We start from the raw sequence: 15577 nt of genomic DNA on the forward strand, positions 1-15577 counted from the left end.
TCATAATTATGTAGTAGTCAGTAGTGCATACAAAAGTCAATGTCATAACGTACTTCTACGCGACCTTCAAACGATCTCGACTGGTGCAAAGTTTTCTTTTTATAAAGCTATCGAATAAAATCACCATACTATGTAAACCTTTGGCAATACAGCCGACACAAACAGATGCGTCATCAATAGCCGAGACGCTATCTCAAAGAGTGCGTCCCTTACTTCATTCATGGTCCTCAATCTGTTACTCGTAGATGTAAGGGCGGCAGCACAGATTTATTCATTGCTGGCGAATGACAAATAAAATCTTATTCGAATAATGTCAAAGATTTGTTCGTCACTAATGGAAAAAAGTTATTTGTTATTCGGGAATAAATTCTGAGATTCTATTTGATCTTTATTTCTTATATGAAATAAAATGCGCCCAATTCTAATACACATACGCGTAATGTGTCCGATGCGTATTTTCTACAGATCAGGTGGGAGGAAGGGTGGTGCCGAAAGTGGCGAAGACTGGAGGGGGTAACGTCTCGCTGGTTGAACAGAAGAAAAACCGAAGATTTTGGGGTGAGGAGTAAGCTGCGTGTTGAATACGCACGAAACGTCTGTGGGTAGGGACAGGCAAGGGGAGACAGAGGAGTTGGACCTGTAACCTCGGGCAACCTTCAGCTGTCTGGGTTCAAACGTTTCGGCCCAGACAAGACGCAGTAGTTCAAAGTCCTCTGGTGAAAACATAGCCGTCTGACTCATACTTGCTAAAAACATTTAAGAAAACCAACCATGGTCGCACAATCTTTTCCAAAGCAAGCAATGATTCACTGATAATTATGACCTTGCAAAGTATCCTTAATTTTCTTCGAAATTTTCTTCAGTCACCGATAACTACACCGCTGTGTCACTTTATATTGTGAATATACTCTGATTAGAGATAGAACTGACCTTCAAACGATCTCGACTGATGAACAGCTGCTACGATTTCAATTTGTGAATAATTTTTTATTTTGTATCCTATGTACTTTTTAACTTTGTTTCGTAATTAAAGTATAAATAATATGTTAATAAAGAAAAGAAGATACATTTTATATTTCTTTATACTACCTAGGCTGTAAATTTTATGCATTTCTAGAATAGACTGCTATGTTGTACCCTGTACAATAAAAAAATTCATCTACAACTAATAAAATTTGTATTATTATTGGTGCATGAAAATAGAAATTTTCATAAACATTCGCATTTCATTCACTACTATACTTGCTACTCATGTCTGTTTTTATTACCATTATCATAGCGTTTGGAACTAGTCTCCACGTAGGTACTACCAAATAAACAATGTATCGCACATGACCGACATGGCGAGGAAAATGCACGAGCCTTCCGTTAATTGTACTTTCAATGTTCTACGTTTATCAGAAGCATATATCATGGATTTCAGGGGTTTATCGCAGAGGTAAAGATCGAGAAGAAAGTAGACAAAAAGGTGAGCATATTGCGAACCATAGAAGTTGGTTTCCAGGGGTCTCTGAGCCGTCAAGCCGTTGACCTTGGAAAGGTAGCACCGAGATCTCGTGGTGTGAGAGCAGTAGTACTTTCCTCTCTACGTGGGCGTTCGGTAGGAGGTTACAAGCCTACGAGAGGAAAAAGGCTGGTTGCAATGGCGGGGAAAGGAGAGACGTGAGGCAACGAATGTCTGGACGGAGACAGAGAGTCTCCGTGAAGGGAGGGTCGATATTTACCGGCTTTCCCCCTAGCCCCGGTCGGGCAACGACCTACCACCCCCGTCTACCCTTCGAACTCCCTATCACACACCCTTTATCGCTGTCTCTCTTATATTCGAATGTGTCCCTCGAGACGCCCAACTACAGAGACAGACACCGTGGTCAAGAGCGGAGACTTGACCATGGCTCACAGAGTACGCGTGAACACGACATGCAAATTTTTCCTGCGTATTTACCTTTAAATTATACACTCTCCTCTACTATTCAGATACAATGCCACGATAGCTACGATTACTTTCATTAAAAACAAAGTAATTGTCGTTAAATTTTGTTGTCTGTATTAGCTATGGCTATATTAACTCTCAGGAGACGGAATTATTTTTTATTCACATTAAGATCTCAGTTGAACGTATTTTAGTTTCAGGTTTAAAATCTGATCAGTTTTGTTCATACAAAACGTTTTTATTTAAAAGAAGTTAAAATATTCAGTATAAAATGACGGACTACTGTATACGGTGTATTAAAGCATTAGTTGTAATGAATTTTTTGTGCACAAATGTTTTAAGCTGTAATCCGTTCGACGCTTATCAGTGAAACCTAGTATTTCTATATTTTTTTGTTTCCTACAATCAGTATATTACTCTTTCTTTATACTTAAAACGTGACAAAAATTATGTGCAATAAATCGATTAAAGATAATCTAATCATTGTAAAGTGAATAGAGTATAACTGTAAAAATTAAATTGTAGCAAAGCTCGCAGAGATTTAAGCAGAAGGTGGCGCGAACGGTACGCTGCCACCTGTACGCAGAAGCCTACAACAAATTTTATCGACTCGGTCGGTAAAAGAATATGTCGCCTTAACACCGTTACTTCAAAATTTTAATTCTGAATTTGAGACGCAATAATGACAGCAATAATACGTATTTATTGCACACTATAACATATGAAAAATTATAATGAATAAGAAAGTAAAAGATAATGAAATTATCTGTTTATTGCATACGTAGGATGTATTCATTCTTGATAGAGTTAAACATTTTTCAATAAAAATGTATGTTTAGTGTACGAGGATTAATAAAAAAAATAAAACTGGAACGAACGTATGTGGTAGTAAGTAAATTGCGGATTTTATGAATTCGTACAGGTTATTCATCTTATTAGCCAATGCTTTTTCTCGATGTAGGTGATCTTCACTTTTTTAGACAGAAAGTTATATTTTTTTTATATGAAACAGTTACGTCAATAAATTGTACCAAATTATTAGAAACGTAATAAAATATTTCTGTTCTCGAAATGACATTTACAAACATGTTAAATTCCCTACAACATCCGCAGTTCAGTAGTAAGATTACAAAGAATATAGTTATGACGAAGCATGAATGTCGTGCACGAGCGCATATGCATTCTAACATCCCAACTTCTCTAATCAGGATTGTACATAAGCATGCCCTAGTACACAGTTACGCGGAACGAAGCTGAAGCGGAAGTAGCAATTTTACTGGCCGACCTGATAACATTTGCTTTCCATTCTTATTTTTTCTTCTGTTTGATAAACGGCCTATAAGACAACAATTTGCGTCTGTTTGATAATCAAACAATTTGATGAATAGAAAGCATATCATCTTTAGTTCGCTTAAACGATAGAGCGTTACCAGCGATAACTTCGTGTAAAGGTAAACCGTGAGTCACGGAAAGATTTCGTGAACACATATTTGCATGTTACTTTTTCTATTACATTTATGTTACATAAACATTGATTTTGTAGAAAAATTAATTTCACTATTTCAAAAAATAGTTGATCGAATAAGATCAGATTGTAAAACACATGAACATTAATCTCCTGAACATCTAGTACGTAACGCGTAAATAAAATTTTAGATCAAAAATTTCATTCATGTCGGAGTTATTAACTCCTTGGCTTACAATATCGAGGCAGACTCGTGATGAAGGCCTTAAACTGACCTTAATAAATGTTAATATTATTCATTTCGCTTAAGCCCAAGTGAAATGTTACTTTGCCCATATCAATATTTAATTCCTTGTTTTTTCCTCTTGGCACATCGTTCACAATAAAGTACATCTTGTGAGCACAGTCTCGAAAATAAGCATAAAACAAAGGATTGAGTTTTTGTCTTGGAACAACGACTAGAAACCACTAGAACACTCCACGTTGAATCTTCTTCAGTCTGTCAACTGCTATCGACACACTGTAGACTGTATTGTGGATACAATTTTCTCCTAATGATTACGTGTTTTGCATCAACATAGAAAATATTTTTCATATAACTTGTTTTGAAATTCCAAAGTAACTCCGACAAAGGTGAATTTTTCGGCTTAAAACTTTCTTTACGTATTGTTGCTTTGACATAGGTTCTACCCCAATCCGAGTATTGCTCCTCCTTAAAAATTCTTCTTTTTTTCAATTGCAGAAAATATTTTGCTATGAAATGAATTCTTATATACATGTTTATTCAACACGAGATATCATATAAAATTATATATACAAATATATCAAATTTTTATCGAGAAAATAGGTTGTGGTTCATTTTCAAGTATCTGTACTCTTTTAAGGCGATAATTGATATAACTATGTTAGAATATCAATAGGAAATTCGTATTGCTCGAAGATTGGTATGTTGCTCGATTTGTTTCTCCCGAAATACTCATATGCATGTGTAGCGACGAATTATATTTACTACTACAACAAAGTGTATTTTTCACGCGATTCTTCCGTCTCGGAGATTTCCACGGAACACATACACGTTCCGCACAACTTCATCACGTGAAAAATATCTTTAGACAGTTTACAATTCGCTTCAGAAAAACACGTTTCACCGCGCGCCATACCTTAACTGCGACTATCTCATCCCGTGTGCTACTATAAAACAGTGGTTTTTGTAACATGTCACACAGACAAGGGGTTTATAAAAATTTGTGTAAAATCCTGGTAGAAATCTATGTTTACGTAAAAATGATTATATCGATTACAAAATTCAAAACCCTGTCACCTTAGTCACCTTAGCCATAGTAATATTTATCTGCGCAATTACGTATTCAAACTACACATAAACAATAAATTTTCATCAACGACTCGTTAACTGCTCCCAAATGCACAGTTAAAAACTTACATACCCTTCGATCGATCACTATAAATTCTATCACGAATACCCAAGAAATCTTCGAAAAATTCATTTAGTCAATCTCGTGTTGTTAAATGCAGTACCGTTAACGTAAAAACTAATCATAGTAAAATGAAAATGATATTTCTCGCGTAAAAAACATGGACTGTCAACACCACTAAATTAACCATTGGATGATTTAACAGCATTTCATTAATACGTTTAATCAATAATCTTCTAAACACACAAGAACGTTTTATGTTAAAGCTCACCGATCGATTCATCCCAGTTCCTCCGTCCCTAGTTCAGTAATGCGCGTGTGTCGATTAGCATCTAAGACACTGTCCAACTCTCGTTAAAGCGGCAATGTAACTTCATTGACATACGTTTCATCGCGACTCTAACGACCGACTTTATGAATAAGGAATGAGACCGTCCGAGGCGTTTTCACATGACGGTAAAACTGAATTCTCGAGGTGAGTAATTGGACAGCTGGAAGACCGTGCTTTGACTTGGATTTAAGCGATATCGGTACTGGGGCATAACACGGCAATTAAAGCTAGGATCTGATGGCCGTGTGTCAGTGAGCCGCGCCTGATATCTAATCGCGATTTGAAGGAGAAAGCTCCTCCGCTGAACGACTACGGAATGATTACTCACTTTGCAGGCAAGTAAACCGAGAATGTTGAATTCCCCGTTGGAGGAACTGATCGAACATCAACAGAACCTGAATTTACTATCAACGGGGAAAATTCTTTCGTTTAAATCCAACATTTTATACGGTCGTTCGGAAGAAATCTTCGTTTTGATAAAACGCACATGTAGTTCTTATCGTAGTACGAATTTTACAGCGTGTACACTCTGGTTTCGCGATAGAACCGAATGACCAAGATTCTGATAGCATCTACCCGTCGCAGGTCACTCAATTAGTTAACCTTTATAATAGTACCTTATAAGTTTTCCGGACACCGTCCAATTTTTGTACCATAGATCGATAGAGTATCAAATTTTGAGTAAAAATGTGTTGGCCTTCGTACGTCCTAAACCTAATAGTTAACGATATATTTACAAAATAATCATTGTATTGAAGTTGAGAGACATCAGGTGGAGCACCTATAGCTTCCAGATAGTAAATACGTATTAAAGATTATTTTGTAAACATCTCGTTAACTATTAAGTTTAGGAGGTATGAAGGTCAATCCCTTTTTTCTTAGAATTTGATACTCTATCGATCTATGGTACAAAAAATAGGTCATTCCGTTAAAAAAAATCAAGGTGACCTTGAAATCTATGAAATGCATCCACCCACAAAAAAGCACGTACCTTATAAGATGTGCCCCTTGATGCCATTAAATTCCACGTCTCAAAGTTTTCTTAAAGTGTACCGTTAAGTCATTATTCGAGGTGATCAAGTTAGCTGTGACACCCTGTATATTGGCTACAGAAACAATTTTCCTAATTTTCCGTCGTTGTATGTAAAGGATAGGTACTTTCGTCGCGTTCAGAAAATAATTTTCTACCTGTCGGGCTAGGCCTCAAATCGTCGCTGATCCCAGGAATGTTATTATTCTTGGGGACAGTGATGAAATATTTGTTAGAAGCTAGTAAACCACGCAATACGGTCGCACGGTGTTGCGGATTTTCACGTTCATTTGAGACCGTATTTTCATAGTGTTCTCCGATACGCTACCCGGTTATTTGGTTGCGACGAAACACCGCGCCGCAGATATCCTTTCTCTTTCTGTTCCCCGAGTAATAGTTCAGATAAATGGTTGCCTAACGTGGGCGCAATGGCTGTCAAGACTTAATCTCGCCAGTCTTGGACGCCAGCATTCTCTCCGCGTATATTCCTTAATATTTCATTATCTTATGGATTTACGACGAGTTGCGTGTAATAATATAAATTTTCTTCTACAAATTGTTACGTTCGAGGTGTTGCTTATTTGTTCGGTGTTTCTACAGAGTTCAGAATCATTCGAATCAGTTCCTTTAAACTGAGTATAAAGCACTTCTTTTTCTTTTGGTAAACCAACTTTAGCGAATTTACGAAGTGTCTCAAAACCTTCAAATACTCCTGATAATGCAGAAGTTACTCCAAATGATAGAAAAATCGACTATTCCGACTGGAAAACTGCTATGCTTCGAATTATTAACAATCTCAACACAGACAATATATTTCTATATTTTTCTGGTATGCCTGCTCAAAAGATATATCTGAAAATAAAAAAAAAAAGAACTAATAATGGAGTAACAGACTGATAGCAAAGCGTTCATAATAATAACTGAATACTGAACAGATTTCCTCTCATTATGATACACCCTGTATATCACTTCGAGCCTGTTAATGAATATATTAACAAAATATTTAAATAAACAATTGTACGATCTATGTCGACAAGTATACGAGATTCCACGGATATGTCGTACCATGGATCACGTAAAATTACAAAATTATTGAAGATTCAAAAGCGATCGCGGCCGAGCCGAATTCCGAAAGACGACGACGTTTAAACCCGTAACAAGTTCGGTCACGTGATTAGGAGACGTTGGGTGAAAGGTGGCAGACGTCTGTGCATCGATACGAATCGAAGCTGAAGTAAACGGAGAGAACCGGTGGAAAATGTGCATTCCTGGCAAGGCCGCTTGTACAAGAAAGAGGCCATCAGACATCCGGGGAGAAACTAACCGTACTTCGGCCACCTCTTGCCAATCTCGTCGCTCCTTGAACGACCGTGCTGTTACGGTCACGTTGTGCCCGACTTATGAAACTATTGTCTCCTCTTCCCGCCAACTTAATTGCTACTCCTCACTTGAATATACCGAACGCAACACCCCCTGCAGAGAAATTGCTACTCGCTTTCGGATAGTATCTTTTTTTTCTTTATACACTGTAAAGTTCGTTATACATATACAGGGTGTACATTACGACAGACCACATAATTTTGCACTCTTTATACAGTTTATATAACGTAATTTTGTAAAAAAAAAATTGTGTTGTGTGTGTTGTTAACGGCATTTACCACGCACAGTGTGTTCAGTTCACAATATAAGATTTTTTTTGTAGAATAAAGTAATTCTGCACAAAATTTTTGAAATGAACTTTGTTTAAAAAATCCTATGTCCTTATGAAATTTGTTTTAGCACTAAGAAGTTGTGACGGTAGCCAAAATAATTTCAGAGACAACCAGGAGAACCGTTTTTGTTGATTAATATAAAATTTGACGAACCTGATTAATGTAAATATAATCTGAATATTTGTAAATATAATTAAAATGTCTCACCCGCGATCCTTTGATTCGTTAATTGGTGAAATATTCTTTAGAAAAAAAAAGGACGAAGTAGGAAATGTTTGTCAATTTATAAATATTATATTTAGAGGTTTAAAGACACCAGTCGCGAACTAATTTAAGAATTTCTAAAACATAATGTAACGTCTCTATTTTATAATTACTTTCTTACAAAACAAAAAAACATCCGGTGGCACTAATTAATCCAGAAATCGTTATTCAATTTTCCAATCGAATAGTCTTTAGTGTTCATATTATCAGAAATAGCAGAAATGATTTGCTTCGTAATTTTCGTAGACGTCTTCCTACAAAAAATGATCGTTTAACCAAGAACAATATTAAATTAAAGATTTCGCAGAATATCAATACATTAAAATAATGATATTTCATTGCGCGTTACGTAACGTGTTGATATTAAATTCGTGGTACTTTAGCATTTTGACATTTAACACGCGCGTATCGTATTGGTCGGTAAACCAGCTTCTTGGACAGTTCCTGGTAGAAAGTGTACTTTTACGCATGGTTGAAGAATTTTTCACTTGGCAGGGTACGTACACGTATTAATGAACGGGGGGAGGGGGCTTTGTTTTTGATCATTTGCCGTTTAATTGACTTTATCGCAACTTAACAACACTTCGATGTGTGGTGTATTTCGTGAAAAACAGAACACTCTATTAACTTTGTTGCTAGTACAAAAATGAAACCGATATAGGAATCAGTCATTTTTTGAAACAAACATTTTTTTCTGTAAATTTAATTCTTTTCAATTATTTATCCCTTCTAACCATAAATTTTTGTACACCTTACAATTCGTTATAGAAAAATTATGAAGATATTTGTGCCTGAAAACGGTCTAACAGAACCATCTGAATTCAATATCTGATATTATACTATATTAAAAAAAAGAAAAATTGTTCCCTTTATACACATGCAAACTTTCGTGTTATTTCTTCTTACTGAATCTAACCGAAACAGATAGTATTGCGTGGTCCACTCTAATAAAAATATCAATGGTGGAAGTAAAAAAGGTCGCCGTTATTGTGACATATGACAATGAAAAACACATTTGCATATAGATGATCGTCCCGGAAAATATTGCGCCATGGAGACCTATAAAACACAATTTCTTCGAAAGATGTGTACTCGTACACACTCCTGTAACAGCTGCGAAAGAACAAATAAGTTTGTTCCGACAAAACAGACAGATTCTTCAATAAATTATTCCTTATCGTTTGCAAAGCTTGTAGACTTTCCATAATAAATAAGAAAGTAACCATTTGACGAACATGGAATTTGTGTAATGTTTATTTTTAGCATTTGTAGTTGAAACATGATACTAAATAATATTCTTATACCAAAATTATAAGAAAAAGCTTCCATAATCAAGAAGAAGAATCTAAATTTTGGATCACTTTTTCCATCGTAAAATTTAACATTGTACTTAAAATGGAAAGTACCGAAGACAGCACATATTAAAAAAAAAGCTATTCTCTATCATTTTTATATATTAAATTCAATTTTGTGATTATGTTAGCATGTTACAAAAAAAGATCATCGTATATTTTCAAACTTTCCGTAAGATCGTATTTCACAATCACGAACGCGCGCGCTCCGCCGATGCGCCATTCGGCGGAACCACGCGTGTAAATAATGACGAATATGAGGAACGTACTTTCGATGTACACATATATACGGGAATTAATTACTGGTGCATATCTCGGAGTCGATAGAGCTCGGCTTTATTGGTTGTCCTGTGTATTATGCAATTCGGTCCGCGATGGCCTTTACGATGAGCAGACATTACTCAACAAGACGAGACAGAGGACCTTGACAACATTGCTGGATTCTTAACCTAACATCTAATAATTTCTTTCGTTGCGGGCTGTATAGAGACAAAACGCTGAACCATAAATTAAATTCTTCGAAAGTATGAGTCCCTGACATTGCAGAGTATTCCGAAAACGAACTACAACATTTATATCTACAAATATGTTAGGATAACATGATCCATATCAAGGAGTCACTTGTTCACGATCGTTAAAAATTTGAATGAACGATGCGAGCCATGGGTCAATCAGTTGTGACTACTGATGAGCACTCTAGATGATCAACGTGACCACCCGCCACACGTGTGTCTTTGTATTGCTTTTTGTATTCTTAACAAAATGTAAAGTAGCTGCCATCTTGAATACGCTAAAGGTAAACAACAAATACGTGACTACCACCTACTACGCGTTAATATTACATAAGCTACCCCATACCTAAAATACGATATGACAAGTAAACGTATAAAGAGTGATCGTATTAATGAAGTTAATATAACAAGTTCTAATTGACTGTTACAATTCTATTCTTGCTAAGTATCATAAAAATCTTACACGTGTGAGCACGTGTACACCGTGCAGCCTCATGGTTGCTATTATCCATTTGAAAAGTATCGGACGACATGCACAGAATTGTACACCAAGTGACACACGTGACACATCAACCGGTAGGCCAATCATCGCCTAGCAAATAATTACAGACTCCCGCGACATCTCCCGAAATCCATCGCAAGTGACTTCTGCGCGTACTGTTAGGTTACATTTCAATTTATTTGCCGCCAAAGTAGTAAATGGTTGTTTTGTATAATTATAAATAGTGACTGATGAAAAATAGACGAAAAAACTGTTCGATAGACGTAGAAAAGCGAATCAATCTCTTTTCAACGAACGAATATTGCGACTACAGGTCCCAATGCATATACCATCTATATGAAAAACATTGTGGTACCTGTACGCAAAACATAAGACTGATCTAAAAACATTTGATCATACGGAAGGTACGACTGCCGCGAACATGACGTGACATTCAACTTACCTACCACCGTGGACATTTTCGCCTTGTGTGCCGTTCTACGTCTGGTCCAAGATTTCCTACGACCGTTATGTTAGTGATGGTAAGAAACCGTGACGATTGGATGCATGTTTAGCGGCGTGATTGCCCCACTGGCGATCCTATCCACTCTCGTTCTTAACATACGAGATAGCACACGGTCTCTCGGAAATGTATGACCGTGGAGATAATCTGTAACGCCGTCGTGGCGCGAATACTTCAAAGTACAGTGACGGCTGTTCGAATGAATGGGACACTCCTCGGTCCTTCGTAAACGAAAAGACCGCTCGTCGAAATTATATAACCTCCACAGGCAGCAAAGACGATATGATACTGGCAAGACGATGTTTTCACGTGAGTTAGTAACCACGCGGCCCGGCAATACCACTGCTGCTGACTGTTACTACTCTATCGTTTAACCAACTCGTGTGGCAAATCACCTTCTTTTGAAAGCCCGTTACGGATGTCAAGTATCAATCAAGACTTTTCCACACTCTATTCTTATGTACGGTATACACATCACGCGACAAATTATGTGAAACACATTCTGTTGCCCAAACGCACACACTTAACACGCGTTCTAACAACCATATGCTCCTCGTTAAAGATAATCTCGTGACTTGGTACACAGGTAACACAATTTGTCTGTCGGTGGAAATTAACGCGCAAGATGTACAAAATCAAAAATGTTTTCGTATGAATACGAATAAACTTGTCAAAATGTTTTTAAAAGTGACAAATAAAAAGAGAGGGATCTCCCTTCTTTCTCTCTGGTCGTGATACTTCGAAGCACAGGATTACGAGACAGCCTTGAAAATACCACCCCGTAAGTATAATGATGACGGTTATTTGAATGATACTAATCACGATACGATGATGTTGCCGTCGACTTTTCCATGCTCGCAATAAGATTGTGTTCGATTAATTTCACTGTAAGTCAAAGAAGAAAGAAAAAAAAGAGAGCGAGAAACGTGTGTACCGTGTGGCTTGATTGCCACATGTACACAGACTACGCGCGACATGCAGCCGAACTCGATGTTCGGTTGTTTTCGCCAGCGTTCGGCGGGTTAGCTATGTCGCCTCGTTTCATCCTATTCTCCTTCCCTCTTCCTTTCTCGACTTCTTTCCCTGTTTTCTCCTCGAACACTTCTTCGTATACATCCTTTCACACGACCCATATATGTATATGTATATATAAACTATTATTCTACCACTGCTTAAATTTGTCCGTTAAATGGTTCTTAATTTAGTACGAGGAAACTCATAAGATTCAACAGATTGCTTCCCCCACCACATCCTATAATTGTTTTCCTATATATATATGTTGCTGTTACATCGTGCATATTTTCATCGTCGACTTCATGAGACGAAAATTATTTCTTTCTTTTTTAAATTAACGATTTCGTCGAAATGGTCTGGCAAAGGAAGAAGAAAATCAATTCGGAAAGCACGAGTCTCGAGGAAAACATAACTGGTACACGGGAAGTCGGCCGATTACACTGACGTGATTTAATAACAATGTCAAGTGTCTTCAATGAGGTCGTCCCAAGATCGACTTACACTTCAAATTACAAGCGTTTGAGTAAAATACGTAGAAAGGAAAAGTAACTTCCCTCTAATATATTCACCTGTTCAATTATTTTGATTTTTTTACTGTAGATTAATATTTTATGAATTCTTCACAAAGTACAATAAAATGACATTTTTGTTATAAATATAATAAGTAAAGTATGTAAATTAGATTCATCGATAAAAATTAATTATATTATCGTTTATTCAAATGGAAAAAAAATTAGAGAGATTGGTGAATAATTAATTACTGGAAACATATGGAAAAAATATTAAAAACCACGTAGACTGGATATATCGGACAGTAGTCGAACTCGCATAATTACAATATCTCTTTTATGGCTTCCATAATTCCATTAAGTTAGTTTTCTTGTATACGTTTAGCGGTCGATTGTATTGACATGTAGTAAATTGAGACAATTTAACCCTTTTGGGTGAATGTACGAGTACAAAAAATAAATATAAGTAAACGATTGATACTGTGAATGTTAACTCAATATTACAAATTTTGAGATTACAAAATTTGTTCAATGAAAGCTAAAGAAAGACACTACTATGTAACGGAATAGTATATAAATAATTTAAGTTGATCAGTTAATGAATTTTGTAATCTTGTACATGGTTTCTAAAATATAATTGCATACTGGCGCATGCATACACAATTATTTCCTTTTTAATTAGTCTATTTCAAAGTTTGCTTAAATATATTCCAACGTAATACACGTTGAAATTAAGGTAAATCATCAATAATGAAATACAACAACACATGAAAAGTAAATATGCTATTCCAGACATTTTTACAGAATCTCTTTAATGGACAGCCACATGGACCGCATGGCAGTCCTAACCTCAAAACATAACCTCCGTTTAGTCTAAGCTCGTAATTAATAGCAACGACCTCAACGGATACGTATACAAAAGATATAGAAAAAAACGTACGCTTGTAATTTAGAAAACGTTGAATCTAATAAAATAGGGAATTAATGGCATATACTCACCAGCATTTGGCACAAAGCGTGGTGTATTACTGGTGACCACGGTGCTATATGCTTGAGGCGAGTGGACACTCGGTTGATTGACGTTCACTAAAAGTTGAGGTTGATGCTGTGGTAGATTGTGGTGGGGCTGTTGCTGTTGCGAATGATGTTGATGATGATGGGGCAGGTGGTGATGCTTCCCTTTCGTCGGCATGCTCATCGTAGGCGTAGGCCTCCCTTCAGTAAACTCTCCACTACCTTCGAAGCTTGTTGCCTTATGTGGTTCTCTGAGGTCCTCATAGGTACGCTATTTTCTCACGCGCGTAGTTAACCGTTAATGTTTTCTCGCGAGGTTTCTCGTGCAAGGAAAATTTTTGTTGGAAGATCAGACGTACACTAAATGATGGTTAGCGTTCGGTCACCCGTACGAAACTGATGGCACGTTTACACGCGCGCGCACTTCAGTCACAGCCAGTTCATGCACACGCTTCGTATATCCTGTTCTTCCGTGCAGCTTTTTCTTAAAATAACACTATTTGCCGTTCGTGTTCGTTGATAAATCGTACAATCGTTTCACACACCGTCTTTGTCCGTTGGTTCATTCGACTAAAAGTGTTTACGTTCTGATCGCTTCCTTCTTTCCAAAGATTCGCGCGCCGCTACGGTATTCAACTGCGCACGGTCACGTACTTTTTTCTACAAATGTATTATTACTAGCAAAGAACGTACGTACGTCGTTTTACCCGCCTAAAATGACGCGTAAATTGTCTGACAAACAGTGGCTGACTTGTTTTCTCGTAAGAAAAAAGAAACGACGCGCACCATACATTGAGCACAACCACAGCACGCCTTTCTTCCCATTTCCTCGTATCTAACGTTCTTTAACGGTGATACAAAAATATTAATTCAATCTGCGCATCGAGTAAGAAAGCCAATACGAATTCCAAAGTCATAGATAAACGATATTTATCAAATTCTTTAATTGTAAATCAAGACGGTCACGTGTGCATTAATTAATTCATCCGAATGGTACTATTTTTTTTGAGACGACATAAACGGATTGGGGTAACGCAGTGAAACAAAATTGTACCACCAACCAATCAGATATTTGGCACGAAACATATAATGAATATAGAGTTGATCGTGAAACTGTTTCATTGGCTGCAATATTATTAGTATCACTCCTTATTTAAAAAGAAATATGAACAAAAAAGAATATGATATTGTTTTTAAATATTAGGATTAGTTTCACTAGTATTCTTTATGAATGGACTGCGCATGTTTATGCAATTACAGACTCGGAGACTAGTTTACGAAAACTGAAATGAAACAGCCCCTATGAGCAAACTGACGTCAGAGCACGTCATCTGGTGTCATAGTCGGTCAGGCAGAATCAATCTCAGAATCATGTATGCATCTGTCGCTGCATTCTGAATATGCATGTCAGTGTGGAAGCAGAGTGGGACCTTTAAATGTTTTCGAACATTATGCATGACTATATAATTATTACACAAAATGTAAATATTTAGCAGTGTAATATTTACATATATATATATACTTATTTCTTATAAGCGATAGAATAATATCCTATTTGCATATAATAATAAACGCCTATATAGCAATACAAATAAAAGTTGACATAATAATATATATATACATATTATTAATATTTGTTAACATATAGATTTAATTTTGTAATTTAATATTAAATAATTATTTAAGTACTTAAATATCGATTGCAGATGCATTTAGATGAAGTGTAATCGATTTAATCTGTATAAAGTAAATTGCGCAGTTTTACTGCCTTTGTGAGGTGAAGCTGCCGTCAGAATATTAACAGCTCTCTTCAATTCCTGACGTCACTTCATGACACCAGGCCTGTTATATTGCTGCTGCTAGTTTACTGTCCGTACTGGTGTAGTAGACCCTATACCACATTTGCAGCAAATCTGCACATCAGGTCTACAGCAGAATCTAGTAATATATGTTTAGAGCAGGTCTGGCTGACTGGGGTATATATATATACTTATATATGCATATTTT

At 36.5% G+C, this 15577-nt stretch overlaps 1 protein-coding gene across 3 annotated transcripts in view; it reads right to left on the reverse strand.

Moving 5' to 3' along the window:
* Positions 1–14011, reverse strand: part of LOC107193853 (eukaryotic translation initiation factor 4 gamma 3-like) — a 47167-nt gene extending 33156 nt beyond the window's left edge. For 2 of the 3 annotated variants that reach the window (XM_015583399.1, XM_015583390.1), the window contains exon 1: positions 13556–14011. In XM_015583399.1, the coding sequence (XP_015438885.1) occupies positions 13556–13754 (199 nt within the window). In that variant the 5' untranslated portion in view covers positions 13755–14011. Of the gene's footprint in view, positions 1–10973; positions 11448–13555 lie in introns of those variants that run through there. The other variant, XM_015583403.1, reaches the window with a different exon arrangement.
* Between the last annotated feature and the right edge of the window lie 1566 nt (positions 14012–15577).

The sequence above is a fragment of the Dufourea novaeangliae genome, unplaced genomic scaffold (genome assembly GCF_001272555.1).
Source record: "Dufourea novaeangliae isolate 0120121106 unplaced genomic scaffold, ASM127255v1 scaffold1, whole genome shotgun sequence".
In the NCBI taxonomy this organism is placed as follows: domain Eukaryota; kingdom Metazoa; phylum Arthropoda; class Insecta; order Hymenoptera; family Halictidae; genus Dufourea; species Dufourea novaeangliae.